General features: G+C 40.8%; 1 protein-coding gene across 3 annotated transcripts in view; it reads left to right on the top strand.

The window, feature by feature from the left end:
- The window catches only part of gria1b (glutamate receptor, ionotropic, AMPA 1b), a 49,829-nt gene extending 33,290 nt beyond the window's left edge, over nt 1-16,539 (top strand). Inside the window, exons 12-16 of one of the 3 annotated variants that reach the window (XM_048227902.1) lie at nt 4,676-4,874; nt 5,744-5,991; nt 10,947-11,061; nt 12,519-12,653; nt 14,083-16,539. In XM_048227902.1, coding sequence (XP_048083859.1) covers nt 4,676-4,874; nt 5,744-5,991; nt 10,947-11,061; nt 12,519-12,653; nt 14,083-14,250 — 865 coding nt within the window. In that variant the 3' untranslated portion in view covers nt 14,251-16,539. Of the gene's footprint in view, nt 1-4,675; nt 4,875-5,743; nt 5,992-10,259; nt 10,375-10,946; nt 12,654-14,082 lie in introns of those variants that run through there. The other 2 variants (XM_048227893.1, XM_048227910.1) reach the window with 2 other exon arrangements.
- The last annotated feature ends 3,280 nt before the right edge of the window (nt 16,540-19,819 follow it).

Below are 19,819 nucleotides of genomic sequence, written 5' to 3'. Positions count from 1 at the left end.
AAGTTTAATGAATGTTGATATTCAAAAAGTTTAATGGCTGTGTATAGGTAGATATTTGACGATAACTAAAAGTCGGAATGGCTCTAATGTTTGCTAGGAGTTATGCTAACAATTTTAACCATGCTAACAATGTTAACCATGCTACTTAGTTAACTTAAATAATGTTTTCTATCAGTTTTGTTAAAAATGTTAACTATGTTAGCAATGTTAAAATGCTAACCATGCTACTTAGCTAATGTTTTCTAGCAGTTTTGTTTAACATGCTAACCATGTTACTTAGCTAACTTAGCTAATGTTTTCTAGCAGTTTTGTTAAACATGCTAATTAGTTTAGCAATGCTGAAATGCTACTTAGCTAATGTTTTCTAGCAGTTTTGTTAAAAATGTTAGCAATGCTAACATGCTAGCCATGCTACTTAGCTAACTTAGCTAATGTTTTCTAGCAGTTTTGCTAAAAATGCTAACTATGCTAGCAATGCTAACCATGCTACTTAGCTAATGTTTTCTAGTAGTTTTGCTAAAAATGCTAACTATGTTAACAATGTTAACCATACTACTTAGCTAACGTTTTCTAGCAGTTTTGCTAAACATGCTAACTATGCTAGCAATGCTAACTTTGCTAACCATGCTACTTAGCTAACTTAGCTAATGTTTTCTAGCAGTTTTGCTAAAAATGTTAAAATGCTAACTATGCTAACAATGCTAACTAGCTACAGTGGGTAGTGTTGACATAGTTGATGACAAGTTAAAAGTGTTTGATAGACAGCTAGTTTAATCGATAGATAGTTTAATGGTAGTTTAAAAGTAGACTGTTTAAAAGTTGAATGTAAAAAGTTCAGTAGTTTAATGGGTTAAATTGTTTAACAGTGGATTATTGTAGTGAGGACTATATTTTGAAACAGTTTTGGGCAGAGGAAACAGTTGAATAGGATGTGTAGTCTTAATTGACCCAGATTGTATGCTTAAAGCCTGAGGCTGCAGGTGGCCTGAACACCTGACATAGGATTCTAATTGCTTAATGGCTGTATTATGATGTCACAATCGGCAATGTTAAGTCTATGGGGATTTTTCAAAAGTTTTTCTTTAATAGTTTAAAAAGTATAAAAGTTTCAAAGTTGAAAAGACATAGCAGCTTGGTCCGTTTGAAGACCCACGAACAAAGTTTGAATGAAGTTTCTAAGTTTAACTGTTCAAAGCAAGCGGAAAATGGTAAAGCACGAATAATAAAAAAGTTGGTACAGTGCATTTTCATGCACTGAATAATAATAAGAAGAAGTTGCCTTCTTAGTACAGTGCATTTTCATGCACTGTAATAATAATAAGTTGTTGTTGCCTAGGAAGAACAGTACAGTGCATTTTCATGCACTGTAAAAATTCAATTTAACAGTTCAGTTCACAAGACTGTTTGTTTTTTGCAACAGTGCAAAATGCAAAAAACAAACAAAGTCCTCATGTCATTTTACACCTATTTAGTTGAGGCGTCCATTGTAATGGACATTAAAAACAGTAATAAAGACATGATTTATCAAATAATTATTTTTTCCCCTTTATTTCTACATTGGAGAGGAGAAAAATCAGCTGAACAAATTTTTTTTGCTCAACAGAAAAAAAACAGGTCTGAAGGGGTTAAAGGAAATGCTCAACAATTCTATTAATGAAATCTTTCTTAGATTTCTAGACTGTCTAGACTTACTGGATGGCACATCTGTATTATTCTTACTGACAGATCACCAGTAATAAGTTATTGGAACAAACATATTTACTGGAGTGTATTTTCATATATTTGTGTGTGTGTGTGTGTGTGTGTGTGTGTGTGTGTGTGTGTGTTTGTGTCTGTATATTTGTGTGTGTGTGTGTGTGTGTTTGTGTCTGTATATTTCAGCGCGTGTGTGTGTGTGTGTGTGTGTGTTGTGTCTGTATATTTGTGTGTATTTGTGTCTGTATATTTTGTGTGTGTGTGTGTGTGTGTGTGTGTGTGTAGTAGTTCATAATGTATCTGAGTGTAGGGTTAAATCATGATATTCTTGTTCACTGGCCTTTCTGTGGCGTGATGGCAGGTGGTGGCTGGAGGTGATATTCACAGATCTGTGTTAGTGTGTGTGTGTTTGAGTCAGAGCGAGGAGGAGGAGGAGGAGAAGCAGTGGGAGGCCAGGAGAGAGGTGGGGGGGTGGGAGGTGTTCCCCTGAGGAGGTGCTCGGCGGTGTCCGTGTGGGAGTGGCGGCGGTGGAGATGGAGAGTTAAGGGTCAAACAGTGGGCTCCCTGGGGCCACGTGTGACCATTCTGGTCAGGCGCCTTGGCGGCTCCACTCTGCCCTTGGGGCCTGGCCTGTCACTTCCGTTTGGGTGCCCTGTGGCGTTATTCCTGAAACACATATACACGTGCACGCGTACATGCATGCACACACACACACACACACACACACACACACACACACACACACACTCATCTGACCTCACACACAGACTGTGCTACTATATATATCATTTATGTACTAGTGCTGTCTAATATAGTCTTTAGGCATTGATGTAAGAGTCTTACTGGGTCATAGATAAATACAATTGTTTTGCATTGTTTTGTCATTTTGTGCCTTTATCTTATTAATCTTTGGGGCAAATAATCTCACATTTCTAATTAAAAGTTCAACTGCATCCAGACATTATTGCATAAATGCTTATTGTAGTGTAAACTCAGACCCAGAAGGGCCCGCAGCCATCTTACAGTGTAAAGGTGACCCTGGCGCCATGGAGCCCTGATGACATGCTCGACAGTATTTAACACAATAACATGCCTGTCGTAGGGCCACATAGTCACCGCAGCTGAGCTATTTCACAAAACCATCAAACTCTGTGGAACAGAAAGATCGCACCTCGTGATAATATTAGATCTGGCAGGAACGCCGAGACCTGGTGCCTCGCACAACGGGCAAAAGCAGCAGTGGGAGAGAGGGGATGTTTACCGTGTGACTGCAAGGGGCAGTGTGCCATCTGTGTCTGTGCAAGAGTACTTAACAGAGCCCTGTCATAACACTGAATAATGGAGAAGGACAAGCTAACATGTGTATAATAGACGGAAACTCAGTCATTACAGACTTGACAGAAACTCACAGCCAGCAGTAATGCCCTTTTCTATTGTAATTATGTGACATTGAGTGAGATATAAATTGCTCATGACTCACATGAAGTTATAATTCAGAATGTATTTCTGTCATAGCATAGTTGTTGAAATAACAAAGAAATATGGCAAACATAGTAATTTAGTGTATAGAGTACGTGCAAGAGGCCTTAGTGCAATTAGACCGTGGAAGATGACAGAATGAGCCTACTGAAGGAGATGCCATGTAGCCTACTGCATCTCATGGCTGAGAAGCCCAAATTGAGGCCAAAAGCATATAAGGCTTTTGAAACACAAATCTGGTTGGAACTGGAAGTGTTCTTGATTTGCCCATTTTGTCGTGAACGCCTGTTGCCTATTTCCAGGTCTGGTAACAGACTTGCTGGCGACCCTGTGCGAGGTTGACAGACAGCCCACTACATGGCCCAGTGATGTAAACGGCATGGAAATGGCACTCGCCCTCCATGAACCGAAATTCTGAAAGGAGAAAAAATAGGAGGCCTGCTAGCTGTCACAAAGGGAAGTGGTCAAGTGAGGATATGGCTGTGTCTCTCTCTCTCTCTCTCCTCTCCCTTTCTCTCTTCCTCTCATGTCTTTCTTCGCTGGCTCTGTAAGTATAGCCTTGGCATGGAAGCTCTTCACCGTCGTCGCCCCCCTCCCCCTGTGTCTCTGGCTGTTTTTTGAGATTCTCTCTGAGCCCCTTCTTTGCCGCATTGTGCGGAGAGGATTCTGGGTGGTAAAAAAGAAGGGTTTTTTTTTGTCAGCAGTACTTTCCAAAGGAATGATTGCCATGGAGTCTAGATTTGGAAACAGGTCTGTGGGTGAGGGATGTTCTCTGCGAATGTCGACTTTTTTGGGGGAGGAGGGAGTGAATATAAAAAGAAGCAGCCGGGGCCAGCTTATCTGCTACTTAGTACAAAAACAACAGTTTGCTATTTTTATTTGTAGGATTTGTCTCCTCTCATTCGTCCCCCTCTGCTCTACCCCTGAGCTGAGAGCAGCCTTTGAAATACCTGCGTTGGACTTATTGGTTTTTAGCACCATTTGCCACAACCACATCAATATTTCATCAGCCTCTTTTCAACTCACACTGCCGTTTCATAATTTCCTCTCTCTTCATCTTGACTTGCGTAATCCGACCCGGCCCTGCATTGAAATTCTAATTGGGCAAAACAGACTAGCATGGGAAGAGAAAGACTCCTGCAGTATGCTTCCACTTGGCACATGATCCTTTCACTCAGGGATGCGTTTGATGGTTAAATCAGCCCTTCAATTTCTCTCTTTCTCTTTCTCTCTCTCTCTCTCACTCTCTCTCTCTGTCTCTCTCTCTCTAGCAGCAGATTCATCCACAGTGCATCTGGATTCAGCCCCTTCCTAAGTCTTAATTATTTAGTGAACTTTATAGGCACATTTTAATGAATTGCTTAATTTACAGATCTGTGCTCATGGTGTTTGTTTTAGAGCCACTACGGTCTTTCTTGGCTCTGTTTACTGTCTTCTACTTTGGTGGTGTTTTTTTTCCCAGGCTAGATAACTCCTGTGTTGTGTCTTGTTTCCCCTGCAGATCTCTCTCAGGCCGTATCGTTGGGGGTGTGTGGTGGTTCTTCACCCTTATTATCATCTCTTCCTACACTGCCAACCTGGCAGCCTTCCTCACCGTGGAGAGGATGGTCTCCCCCATTGAGAGTGCTGAAGACTTGGCCAAACAGACAGAGATTGCCTATGGTACATTGGACGGTGGCTCCACCAAGGAATTCTTCAGGGTGAATACTTGCAATTACATTCTCCTGCCTGCCAAAATATACATTACAGATTTGTGATATAAACTGCACAGGATGAGTTGGGATTCTACCAACATTAAAAATGAACTGCCGTGCTTTAACTTATGTAAGATAATTGTCTTGTGTTAGAATCACATTAGAATCACATTAGAATCAAGTCAGTGACAAAACAATCAGAGGAGCAAAATAGGAAGTGCAAACCCTGCGATGAGTGTGTCAGCTTTTCCCACTCAACTCCTAATGAACAGCCCCACACTGTTGACCCTGTAGGCCGAAAGACAATGACATGGCAAATTGTGTGATCGTAATACATTTATAGTTTACTCTCTGTATGCTAGATTATAGTTTACTCTCTGTATGCTAGATTCAGACTTAGCTTGCCTTTTTCTGCCGCTCCCACTCTGTTTTCCAGTCAAAACAAAATGCATGACTGCAGAGCTCAGGATTTCTAGTGTTTCACAACATATCATTTAGTTGCATGAATCATCCAGCACATCTGTGTTAATTGCCATGGTGTCAATCAGCCGTTTGAAGAAGTAAAATTAATCTTAGCGTTGATTCTGCTGTACACCTGCAATAACGATTTTTGGAATGCAACTTTGACAATGTGATAGTATGACTATGAAGGATGTGAGGGCAAGTTAATCAGTGATCACACACAATGTGTCTCCATTATTATTATGTTACACTGGGACAAGTGTTTCACTGCTTTTAGTTGTATTTCAATTACAGTATTCAGTAGATTTACCTTTTGCAGCAGCAATTCACATAATTGTTTGGAAATATGTGTACTGTACATTCAAGTGTGTACATGGATGTGGATTAATGTTCTCTTATATTTGTTTCTGTAGAGATCCAAGATAGCCGTGTTTGAGAAGATGTGGTCGTACATGAAGTCGGCCGATCCTTCAGTGTTTGTGAAGACTACTGATGAGGGGGTGGCCCGAGTCAGGAAATCTAAGGGGAAGTATGCATACTTGCTGGAATCTACCATGAATGAGTATATCGAGCAACGCAAGCCCTGCGATACCATGAAAGTGGGGGGCAACCTGGATTCCAAGGGCTACGGAGTAGCCACACCCAAAGGATCACCCTTAAGGTAATGTTCTTTCTCATAACCTTCCCACCATGGCAGTCCTTTGTTGATGGCTTATCTAATTGTGAATGCAAAGGCTTACCTGAGGCAGGAGAGGATATTTACCACAATGTGCTCCCTCATCTTAAATGTAAGGGGAATAGTCATTCTTAGAATCATCTCAACTAGCTCAGAAGTTATTAGTATTTGAATTTAAAATCAGTATGCCTTTAAAACATTTTTATTTTGAGAGTATAGTATTATCTCAGGCTAGATTGCCCTTCTCTAGCAGTTCCATGTTAATTGTAAACAGAACATAGACCTCTCTTGCCTCATAGCTCCCTGGAATGTGTGTGATGTCCCCTTCTCTTGTCCTGTTCACATCTCATTGTGCTTTTATTCCCTATACTCTCCACACTCACATGCTCACAATCCTCTTCTTCTCCTGCCTGAAAGTCATCGTTATTAAGTACATACATGAATAACAGTGTTTCATTCATCCTTATATATCACAGGATATATTTCAACATTCACTGTCATTTTTGCATTTTATGTGCCTTTGCAAAGTACTCATTATGTGATATTACAGTTATGAGGCCTTTAAAGTCAGCTGGAGGACGTGCCTAATTGCTTTTCAGGGACTAACACTTATAGGTAGGCGTAGGTTTGGTCTGAGCTTTGGTGGGGACACACAATATGTATAGATATGTAGGCTATATTTAACATTTAACATTTATTTTCTATTTGGTCTGTTATGAAATCATTGACCCATTTAAGCACAGCTCAGTTTTAAGAACCTTAAATACATGCACGCTTAGCATTTTGTGAACAAAATCATTAAGGCTACATTGACAAACTCTGAACCATGAGCTGCCTGTATATTCTCTGATTCTAATATTTACAGATATCTAGGCGATATAAGCGCAGCTCAGTTTTAAGAAATGCTTAAAGCCGAAAGACCATGTTGAATTTTGCTACAATTTATTTCAAAACCGGATTACTCTGGAACAGCTAACTATACACGAGAATGCATTACACCGTTGTGTTCGATAAGGTCTGCTGTTTATTCTGATATATGGTTTGTCATGTGTTGCGTGAAGAGTGTGCAGGCCTACGATATTCCACCGACACAAATGGATGTGGAGATGGGCGCAGAGAATAATTATTAAATCTAGAAGTTATTTTTCTCGCAAACTGTTTATCACAGCAAATAGTGGCTATAGCACCGTTTAAAAGCTGAGAAAAGGCTCTTTCATGTGACACATGTGTGATGAGTAGCCTACTTCTCAAGGAGTTCAACAGAGAAGAATGAGTGAATTTGGCACACTTCATATGCCTTGTAGTGAAGTGAAGCTGAAGCGCTGCGCCATGCTGCCCAGGAGACTGCGGCTCACTGGTAGTTATTATAGGTAACTTCAAATCAGCGCGATTTACCCTTATAGGCTACTGCACATTACAAGATCTGTACGAGATGATCCGCAGCACTGAAGTGAGAAATTATTTAACTCTTTGTGTAGCGCATGTGAGCGCTTTTCCCCCCATTTCAACCTGAATATTGGTGGGGACATTTCAGTCGTAATTTGACATTGGTGTGGACACGTCCTTCGGTCCCCACGCAAATCTACGCCCATGCATAAGCTGTATTGTGCCTTAAGTATCAAGGGCACATGCCTTTAAAGACATACTGTAGTCCTGATCCCTCATCATATAACAGATTATGGTAACACAGTGCAAGAAAAGCACTTAGGGCTTGCAGTAAAAGTTCCCACATGTACCCATATAAGACGTCAATACAAAACTCTATAATGTAGACCTGTCAGTAGGCTATGTAAGTTGTCACGGCTTCTCCGAACTGACTTTATCTACTTCACCCGTGAGTAATATTACCCTGAGTACTTTCCGAAGGTTTCTGCTAAGACAAGTGATGTGTCACTTCATTCGCATGAGATTGATTGTGTGGGCTTATAAAGGAAACTCATCATGATCTTGTTTACCTATTGGGCTATATATATTGTAGGTGCGCAAAGACTGTTGCAAGGAGCGAGAACTAATGACAGCCTATTAATAAAAAAATTTTTTTGTAAATTTCCGTGTAGATTTTTTTTAGCTGTCTTCTACATTTGTCTTGGTTGGTGGTATTATATTGTAATGAGTGATCAGCAGTGGAATAACTGAAATGTTCTTTTCTGTTCTTGATATTTAAATAACTAGGTGATAAACATCTGTTAAGCTGTTTCAAAGTATCTAATATCAGCTTTCAAATCTAGGTGTATTCATAGTTTGTGAGCAAATTTGAGCTTTGAAAAGGCAGTTGCTCTGAAGAGTATAGTCAGGCCAATAGCCTTAGCTTTTAAGTATCCTACTAAGTACCCTAAGTAGGGTAGTTAAAGTTCAGTATTAATATTAATCCACAAAAGCACAGATATGCATTTTCAGTATATCTCTGCAGAGAGGAGTCGTATCTACAGTAAATATCTTTACATGTTCTTTTAAGAACATGGAGACATGTCGGTATCAGTGTCTCTGATAACAGATCAGATGCAACAACCCAAAAATAATTGCAGCCCATGAACTTCATCTCACCTACCTTGTTAACCACAGGGGGGGCATCATGCCATGATAACTTGATTAATGCAGCGTCTCCATCACCACTGAGGTGTGTTGGTATTGTGCTATTGACAATTTTGTTGTCCACTTGGTGCGTTCCAAGTGCAGAATGTGCCTAAAGGTGACATTAAAGCACAGCTTAGTTTCAAACTTTGAAGGTTTGATACTACAAGTGCGTTTTTGGATGAAAATATTTTATTTAGTGTATTATACTGCTACACAGTATATTTGTTTTATAAGTGAGTAAACAGCTTTAGATGTCTTCCCAAGTGCAAAATTCAAGGTGAACTCTTTATCGCCACCCCTCCTCTATTTTGCGTATCAGAACACTTGAGTGGCTGTTACATCTCGAAGCACCACGTCCTTGTGATCGTGTTTGCGCCCTGCACCATACACAATTAACATGCAAACATATAAATGTTTATCAGAACTTTTTAAAAATGTCATGTAGTGTAAATACTACTTTGATAAAGCTCTCTTTTTATCTTTTTATAGTTAGTATGGTATTGGACTATTGGTTGCATGGTTAGAACTATCAAAGCAACTTTATAATGTTTATAATAAAATAATGTTCTCTTTCTTCTGTTTATCTACTGGTATCTACTATGGTTTTCTATGCATTATTTACATACATTTATGATATCCATTGCCATCAATTGTTAATGTTGCAACTACCTGGAATGTTACTGTAAGTGTAGCACTTCAAACCATTTGCATTTGAGTTTGAAATGTTTACTCTCTCACGTCTCTTCCGCACCTCATTCCACATTTCTCATTTCTGTTTTGGGTCAATCACGTCTCGATGAATCCCGCCTTTCTTTGTGATGGCTCATATGCAAGATGCATCTTTACTCTGTCCAGCATCCATTAGCACACTGAGCTCTTTCAGGCCCGTGCTCACGGCACCTGAAGCAACTCAGGGGTTTTACTGAGAAAGACACTTTACAGCACTTAGGCCAGAGGGCTCGACCCACCGTAGGTATGTTTATCCATTGCTGCTTGGCACGTCTCCCTGCAATGCAGAGAAAAGGGTTATCCATACCAGTGAAGATACCAACAAAGATAAAGACGAGGAGTGGGGTGTGTGAGGTGTTACAAATGCTCTGGATTGTGCCCTGATTTTGAAGGGGGAAAAGATTAATGGGGAAACCAGTAATTGGATCACAGTAGTGATTTGCCACAGCGGCCTCCCAAAATGTAACCTTTAGTTAATGTGTAACTGCAGTGAAGTAGTAAACTAATTTGAATATTAGCATGATAATGACCCGACTAAGCTTTCTGCAGTTTTCTGCAGTGTGTGTGTGTGTGTGTGGGGGGGGGGGGGGTTGGTGATGGGTGTGTGTGTGCTCCGAGTTCAAATCCAGAGCATTGGTAATCCTTATATTTCTCTTCCAAAAGTTCTTGTCTTGCTTGGTAAAATCTGCCACAGTTTGGTCACACAGCATTATTACACATTACCAGAACCAAAAATACCAGTGCAGTTGCTTTACTGTTTTTACACACAGAGCCAGTGCAGTTGCTTTTCTGTTTTTACACACAGAGCCAGGTACATAAATCAGATATTTATTACTTTTCCTTTTTACTTCTCTTTTCCAAAATTTGAGTTCCTACTAATAACACCTCTGCCTCGCCATTATCACATCTCCATTTATGCTGACCAAGAATTATTTTATTATCATTTCAAGAAACGCAGTAAACCTGGCAGTACTTAAACTGAACGAGCAGGGCCTGTTGGACAAATTGAAAAACAAATGGTGGTACGACAAGGGAGAGTGCGGCAGCGGGGGCGGGGACTCCAAGGTCAGACCCAGTATGAGTGAACCAGCGGGTAACCACCACCAGCAGGGGGTAACCGGCAACTACCGCTAGCAAACACATCGGCTGCATCCCCCAAATTCCTGAGCGCTATCCCCACGTGGAGAAACGTGCTTTCCCCACAACGTTCATGGGTTGATTAGAGCTCATTTGGATTTCCCTTTATTTTTTCAGCAAATTGGGTGAATTAATGCGTGTAAAAAGGAAATAGGGATTATGAAGTTGGCACGTGTTGTGTTTCACAAAGTGGCCACATAGATTTTGACCAAAAAAAAAAAAAGTGCATAACTGAGTGTTTTCAAATCTTGCCGGTTACCCAAAGTGATATTGTAATACACATCTTGCAGTAGGGAGAAAGCAAGCCAAGCTAGATGGAGTATTAACGCATATCACTTTGGCAGTGACAACTTTCAAAATGTGTTTGTGATTTTCTTTTCTATCTGTAGACTATCTGTAGAACACATCAATACATTATTATGGGTGTATGCTTACTACTATGTTCTGAATAACATAAGATAACATGCTTAATGTTATTTATGTTATTTCCCTGGTTGAAGAATCCCTGTAAACCTAGCGGTGTTGAAACTCAATGAGCAAGCCGTCTTAGACAAAATGAAAAACAAATGGTGGTACGATAAAGGGGAATGTGGAAGCAAGGACTCCGGAAGAAAGGTCAGTCCTCACGTTGGTCCTCTACTTAACACCAAGACTCCAGCATTAATGCCTCGTCAAAGGTCTCTCTTCCTCTCCCCTGCCACTCAGCTCTCTCTTCAAGCGCTTTGTCTCCAATCTGCCATTTGCCCACTTTGCTCTGGTGTCAACAACTTGTGAGAATCTTCTAGAAAAAGCCTCGTGAGCCATCTAAAAGGGCCATTTAGGGCCCTACACAGTGCTAGCCTTCGCTATGCAGCTCGGCAGCTAAAGCTTAGATGAGAAAAGAAATTAAAAAAATTGTTGGTCCATTTGAAATGAGTCAGTTTTATTCATTACGAAACATTAAAACAGACAAAGAGCCAAGAATGAAACGGCTCAGTGTGATGTTTTCAGAGATCCATATATTCAATTAAATATTTAAACTAAGCAAATACCTCAGGGAAAATGCCTAATGTGCATACAGTAAAGATTACTTCAAAGGCCTGTACAAAAAATATCTATCCTCTTCAAACATTTTCCTCTTCAATCACGTTGTATCTCATGGCGTGGTTTGTTTTTTTCCCCCACCTGATAAGCCTGTGTTGCCTTTTGTTCTGAAAGGCTTGCCGGTGTAGAAATCGGCCCTTTCTAAGAGGCCAGAGCAAATGACCGTTTGGAGATAAAGGGCAGTGAGATGAAAATACCCCCCACCTCTCACCCCCACCCCCTTCTTATAACTGGTTTGCTTCCCCAAAGAGCCCCCCTCCAGTGGTGTTCACCCTGTATCCTGTCCCAAGACAATGTGCATGCTGGATGAGACCTCAAAGGGGGTCACCAGGCTGATGCATGACACTGATGCCCAGAGCCCTTCATGTGGTGATGCCTAACCCCCAGGGTTAGCTACAGGATTAGCCTCTCCCAGTGGCCTCCCCCTAGACTCTATATGTTCTCCAGCTCTAAATAATTAAGCGTGTATGCCCGGAGGCTTTTTACGACAACAATCCAACTCTGGATCCATATACTGCATGGCCCCCCCAATATATGCACTTATATATAAACTATTTCAACCGTTTAATGAAGGATCCTTTAAAGATATTGGGGAGTTCAATCACCATAGAATATCCTTTTTTCTTATCATTGTTATATTCATATTTTTCATTAATTATGCATACCTGTTCTGTACATACAGAGTAGTATTAGTCAGTCAGATTGATGGAAATCCAAGTGATCTGTGCATGGACCTGCATGTTTTTGTGAATTCTGTCTTAGTTACCGTTGCTATCTAGCATTAAAAGTAAATTGTGCTTGCTATATTATGTTATATATGCTGTGTTATGTTATATTTTTAAAGTAATGCAAATGTCAGTGTGTATGTAAGAATGAGTGGAATTTATTAGAGTGAGTGTGTTTTTTATTGTCTTTGAGGTGCCTTGTTGTGTGTAATTTGGGTCTGCATCCATTTCATGAAAAGCTAAAGATGACTGTGTGTTATCTAGGATAAGACCAGCGCTCTGAGCCTCAGTAATGTGGCTGGAGTCTTCTACATCCTCATCGGAGGCCTGGGTCTGGCCATGCTCGTGGCCCTGGTCGAGTTCTGTTACAAATCCAGAATCGAGTCGCAGCGGATGAAGGTGTTGCACTTAATACACAGATGCACTGAGACACACACGCACGGACACACACACAGTGTGAGAGAGTGTGTATATGTGTTAGTGAAAGAGCGAGAGAGACATCCCTTCCTACTCTGACACATGCATGCATGCACCACTATACAAGGAGGTGCCATACATTTGCTTAACTGACTTGTCGCTGAAGCGCTTTAGTTTGATAAGTTCATAAGTGGCTTTTGAAGCTGTCTGTTCCATTACATCATCTTAAGAACACACACAAGAGTCGCCTGTTTAGTAACAGTCCAGTAATGTAGTCACAGGCAGTTTAACCTCCCAGGAGCTGCTTTCAGACCCAAATGGCAGCGCTCTTGAAAGTGTTTACAAGATTCATTGGGTCGACATCACAATCATGTGACTGCCAAATTTAAAGTATCACAGCCACAAATCACTGCCCTGAACAGTCTGATTAGGCTACGTCGTCAGCCCAAGAAGATAATCTTCCGGATCCATTGAAGTGCACTGGATTTAAATCATTTATTCAGAAAGGATGTTCAAGCCAACATCCAGATCATTAGCTACAGTTTCAAGCCTACAGGGTTTCATTATGTTAAACTAATGTGATAGAGAGTGGGCTCCAAGCAAGCACACTACTGCTTTCATTATTGTTATGGCAAAGGACTATTATTTTTTCATTGCAGGAGTTTTTTCCTTAAAGCCCAGTGTCAGGGCAAGAGAGGAGAAATCTTCAGATGTAGCTATTCTTCCATTAGTACAAATTCCCCATGGACATAAAAAGTGGTTGTTTTCCTGTGAGGTACTATCAATACTCTGCCAGTAACAAGCTGTTGTTGTTATTGTTGTTTATGATATATATTTTAAGTGTTCATAATTGACTTAGGGCTCCAAGACCCTTTTAAAGTAAGTCTTCCCCTTTAATTATTCGGATTAGATGTTTACCAACAAGGCAAGTTTTTGAAGGATGAAAAGGGTTCTGGAGTAGTGAGCGGGGTAGAACACAAACTCAGCAGAACTTTTTACTTTTTGGACTCTGGAATGTTCCACCACACCCTGTAGAAACGGTTTCATCACACACTGTCGGGAGAACTTATTGTCAGCAGTATTCATATCATATTATTGTTATTATGAATTATAATTAGGCTCATCTTATTATCGAATTTTCACAATCACGGAGTTGACCAGGTTTACATTTCACTTAGTTATGGTTATGGTTATGGAATTTAGCAGACGCTTTTGTCCAAAGTGACTTACAAAAAAAAACCAATACATTAGTTACAGATTAACAGGAAACAGTTGGTAAGATTACATTAAGGAAAATAGCAACAATAGCATAAATATACTGTATATACTGTAACTGTATAAATGTGACAAATTAATCTCTTGAATCTTGTGACTAACTGACCGTGTGTTTTTGTTCCCTCTCTCCTCGTAGCAAATCATTGACGCAGCCATGCTGAGCTCCACGCTGAGCCGAATCAGTGGCACGGGCAGCGGCGGCGAGAACGGCCGCGTGGTCACCCACGACTTCCCCAAAGCCTCACAGACTCTCCCCTGCATGAGCCAAGCCGCCAGCATGGGCCTGAGCACCACGGGCATGTGACGGGCACCGTAGGCCAGCCAGCAGCACGCATCAGGCCACACCGAGAGGGAGAGAGAGAGAGAATGGGAGAAAGAGAGAGAGAGAGAGAGAGAGAGAGAGAGGAGGAGGAAGGGAGGAAGAAAAAAGAAGAAAAACGTTGCACTGCGGTGTTCCGCTCACCCGCCACTGAACTACTGCCAAATGGATTCACTGACTGCTCTCTCTGGATTCCTACAGGAAAGGCGAAGGGAAGATCTTAATTTTCTAAAAAAAATAATAACAAAAACAGGAGTTTGGTCATTTTTGGGACTCATCTGCTGCAATAAAGAAGCTGTTTGGAGGTTTTTTAAAAGGCATACTTTTGTGGGGAAATAGGAAAACAAAAAAGGGGAGCTTGCCCAAAATAGTGACTCTTGCACTACATGCCAGATATGATTCTCTTCTCTCCTTTGCTATTTTAAATAGTTATGTGCAAATACTCTGCGTTGTCTGCCTTACCTTTTACTCTGTTATTACCCGATCACTTGGGCCTAGAGTCCCGGGTCCCTATTTATTTAGCTTTTCCACCATGTTAAGCCTAATTGTTTTGCAGGGTCACGTGCAATGGAAAGGAATTGTACAATGAGTTGTTTAATTTCTGAGTAAATTTTTGAGATCAGGTGATGAAGGCTAGTTTGGCCTGGTTCCATTGCTTACAATCAATGTTATAATGTCTTCCATCTTAATATGATTTCTGTGTTATTTTGCATCCCTTCACAGGACAAAAATCTGGACAATGTGCAGCCTTGTCGTTCCTTAAGCTTTGACTCTCCTTTTCTAATAACCTGATAACATGATTTGTTTGTTTTTAATTATGAAGGAGGTCATTATTAAGAAAGAATAGATTAATTACTTTATGTCGCACATTGGTAGATGTTTCCCATCTGACTGTATTGAAAGGAATTGTCGCTTTGAGGATTCTCACCAACTGTCTGGCTTTTGTGTGCTACCCAGCAGCCATGGGGCACACAGGGAGCCAGAAAACACTACAGAGACAGCAAGCCATAAAGGACAGACAGAGCAGACTTACGAGTCAGAGCCATGTTATTTATTCGCAATTGTTTTTACAAGAACAATTGCAAACAATTTTACAAAGAAATCACAAAATTGTTTCACAAGTCATATTATCTGTTCTTCCAGTCTGTCTGTTTTAAATGGTTGGCAATGGAATTATTACGTAGTTTTATTAGTTTGATATTGAGTATTTTCAGTGTGTGTGGGAACAGCACACATTTTTGAGTTTTGAACATGGTTTACATTGAGTTGATTATTTGATAGGATAGTATAGGAAGACATGTGCACAAAGAGGAATATGGCATTAAATCAACTAGTTTATGGTGTTTGTTTTCGCCTGCTCTGCAAACCCTATACACAATATGATATACCCCACACAATATATCAAATTGTTAGCCTCTAAACTCGGAGCATATTTAAATATTTACAGTGAATCAGCAATGACAAGATGGTTGCTCGCTAATCAGCAGCTCACAGGAGCTATGTCGGCAAATATGTCAAACCATCATTAATCACTTCCTGTCTCATTTTATCCCACCCACCACCCCACACATAACAGTGTGGTTCAGGCAGCATCTGAGGCACCCAATCAAAGCTTCTGACTGCTGAGATGACAAGGCCCACAATGGGAGACAGTTCCACTTCAGTGCCAATCTGCCCAAACGTCTTGCTTCATGTTTTTGAAACTATTAGTTAAGAGCACAAAGATTACATTCTTAAACACAATGTGTTGTCTTACCATACCACATTATTATACTTTACCATTTAGAATCATTAGCATATGTGTTGAATTGATTCAGAGAGTGGTTTATTTCGGTACGTTTTTCCTAATTGAAGTAATTCGGCATAGCACAATTGTAGAGAGAGTGTCACAATTTACAAAGGCTTTTTCATACATGAATGGATTTGTATTAACAATAATAATGACTGAAAATAACTGATATAAATAATAAATACCTGTATGATATATTTGTGCAGATAAACTGATTATTTTGTTGAAGTGGTGTTTGAGTCAGTTCTGAGTATTTGGTTTTAGTCCTGTATTTGTAGTGGAATTCTGTTGAAATTGTCCCTCTTTGATTTGAAGCTTACTTTTTTCCTTTCCTGTTGAAATACAAGTCCTTAATTTTTGTGTTGGCATCAGACTCACGAAAATAACCTTTTAGAAAAATGACAGCAAGATGTGCTTGGCATTGTGATGGGGAAATGTTGATGAGGAGTGATCAAAAATAAAATATGAACTCTTTTCTAAACACACCACTGGATGATGGTCTGAATATCTTTTTTTTGTTCGTAGCAAACAGATGAAAGCCATATGGAGAGTGAGCACCATGGTGGGTTGAGGCACGTGAGAGATTGAAAAGGAGAATTGTTTTACAATTGCCTCTTGCAATCCCCCATACAAGTCTAGGCTGTATGTGGAGAGTCAGAGGTGAGCCAGTGCACACAATCTCATTTGCTCACCATAGAGATAATAAGCGCGGTGAGGTACAGGATGTTTTTTTCACCTCTTTTCTATTCACTAAACTGAATGGAAGAATATATGAATTTATCCCCTTCGCTGACTGCAGATATAATATGCCTATTCACAGGGACCACCATTGTGCTTAGGTGGCTGGCCTTGGAGGATGGTATTGATCTCAATAAATGACACATTTGCTCTCGCGTTTCTTCCTCCATAGGTCTGGCCTTTTTACTGACAAACCGAGTGAAAAACAACTCTCTCCCTGTCTTTCGCTCTCTCTCTTCCTCTCTCTCTTTCTTCCTCTCTCTTCCTCTCTCTCTTTCTTTCTTCCTCTCTCTTCCTCTCTTTCTTTCTTCCTCTCTCTTCCTCTCTCTCTTTCTCAGATGCACGTTACACGTGTATCAAGAAGAAGTGGTTGTTTCTGTAACCCCAGCCCTAACTAACATCTGCTCGCAAGCAAAACTCGTCCCTTAATCTAATAATGACTTTGATGTGTGTTATACCAGCAGATTGTCCTCTGCTGTCGTCAGATCAGACTGCTCAATCAAGCCTGACTGTACTCTCCAATCTACACAACTCATTTGTTTCATTTCACTGTTATCTCTGTGTAGCACTAATTAATTGCGGTGGTGTGTGTGTGTGTTTGTGTGTGAGTGCATTTGTGTGTGTATGTTTGTGGGCGTGTGTGTTTGTGTGTGTATGTGCACGGGTGCGTGTGCATGTGTGTGTGTCTGTGTGTTTGTACGCATGTTTTGTGTGTGTGTGTGTGTATGCATGAGGGTGTTTTCTTCGCGAGCAGTTAAAGCTGACAGAGACACATGCTTTGAACTGAGCTTTAGCGGAGGCTTTACCGACAGGCCAATATCACCTTGGATTTTAAATTGCAAATGTACTCTCCCCCCACATTTGCATTTGCACAGAAACACTGGGCTTGGCCCACAGTGGAAGAGTAAAACTAAACAAAGCACATCTCTATAACTCTCTGAACTCCAATTCACATCGACATCACCCTTTCCCTTTTTTTAAAGTGTCTGTATGGGTAAAGTTCTAGAACTGGAACAGCCACTATCTGGATGTACAGCTTAGCGTTCCAGCTTCCCGGGGCTCTGTCCAGATCAGATAAGAGAGTCTTGTAGCACACTTTATGATGTAGTGAGACAAGGTAAATAGAAGCCAGTGCTGTACAGATAGGGTGGTGATGACTGTATCTAATCATTAAACACAGCTGTTTTATCACCTCCAGAGATGCGCTGTTTGTGTCAGTGGGTTCGACCCAGGCCGGTCCGAAAGGCAAATCACTCGTGGGATTTGTCAGAACACAGGATGCGTTAGGCGAAAGGACTCCCACAAATTACTCCCAGGGCAGCTAAACTACCCCATAGTGCACTGCAGCTGCACAACAATGTGTGAAACGTAAAGTGAAAATCTGATCTGATGCAAAGATTTCCCTATTTTAAGACATTTTTAAGACCCCACGGTACCCTGAGGGGATATGCATATTCCTAAACCATATATGGTGCTTCCAATATTAAGACTGAGCAGGTGTGCACATTCTGAAACCATGAGCCCTGATCAGTATTCCAGTGTCATTCCTTCCAAACAAAAGGGAGATGTATTGGTGAGACATGAGCTGGAGAGACCATAAATTTACCCCATGGGATCCAGCCCTCACACAGATATAATGAAAAAATGAAGCTGTGAGCACTGCTGCTCTCCTCTGCTGCAGAGGAGCCTGAAATCATGTTTTCTGACTTTTATCAAGATGTTTTCAATGAAATCAATGAGCAGGAGGATAAAGGATCCGAAACGAGCCCAGAAACGTGTGTGTCCTGATTCCGGAAGCTGCACCTTTGGAACGCCACACTGGTGCAGTGCGCAGAGAGCAGGGCCTTCAGTGATCCACATGCCAATCATTTCAGCCTTTGAAAATGAGAGCACATAGCCTATCACTTTGTTACGCTGGTCATTTCTCTATCTCACCGACTGATCACCGCAACTTGCGTTATTGTGGTCCGAGACGCAGCGCGGCAATGTTAACCTTTTGGCCGAGCTGTGTTAGCGAAGCCTCAAAGAGCTTCAGAATGGCTTTGATATTTTTTTGCTTTGAGACCTCAGGCGTTTCCAGCCAACCGCCACAAAATAAAGTTTTTCTTCTGAGTCCAGTTCTGTGAACTCTTGCAGGGAGGAGTATTATTGATTCTCTTATCGTTTCAATCCAGCTTTCCATCTGAAAGACCTAAGCCCATCAGGGTCTGCTGACCCTGCAAACTAAAGAAACATAAGCTTCCTGGAGGAAAAACCTTCCAGTTAGCACCACTTACAGCCATTTTGGTATGGTGCCCGTGCTTACTTTATCACCAAGACCACTAGCATATATATATATAAAAAACACAACTAAGCAATAAGGACAGTAGAAGATAAAGAATATACTAAATATGCTAAAATACAAATTATACTAAATAACACTTAATCTAAATCAATTCTAAAAACAGTATCCACATAGTGGGTGATTAATCAAGAGGCACTTGCAATGACTGAGGCAGGGACTGAGCCTGTGATTCTCTGTGCATAGTAAGGTAAGGCAAGGTGCTCTGTGTGAGTGAGTGTCATGGTGATGGTGCAAATGAGTAAGTCAACAGTGCAACAGTGCAAGAATAAAGTCTAGAGACCAGCATAAAATAAATATGGACATATCAGCCCAGTAGGCAAGGTAATATAAAAAAAAACTATAGAAAAACAATATATCTATATATATATATCTATAGATATAGATATATATATATATATATAACTATATTAAGAAAAGTGTGACCACAATTTGGCTGTGGCATAGAGGGAGGGGTTATGCATATGTGCTAATATAGCACGCAAACAGTGAGGCAGAAAGATAGTGGTAAAGAGTGGCTAGTGGACAGACAGTATCCAAACATGGAGGGGGTAAAGAGGCAGACAGACTATGCGGAGAAGTCTATCTCTCCTCTTCCCTTAAGTGAAGCATTGAACAGTTCAATGGCCCTGGGGACAAATGACTTCCTCAGTCTGTCTGTTGGCAGTGAGCGAAGTCTCCAGCTG

Source organism: Alosa alosa, chromosome 2 (genome assembly GCF_017589495.1).
Source record: "Alosa alosa isolate M-15738 ecotype Scorff River chromosome 2, AALO_Geno_1.1, whole genome shotgun sequence".
Lineage (NCBI taxonomy): Eukaryota > Metazoa > Chordata > Actinopteri > Clupeiformes > Clupeidae > Alosa > Alosa alosa.
This window is presented reverse-complemented; position numbering and strand designations above follow the sequence as displayed.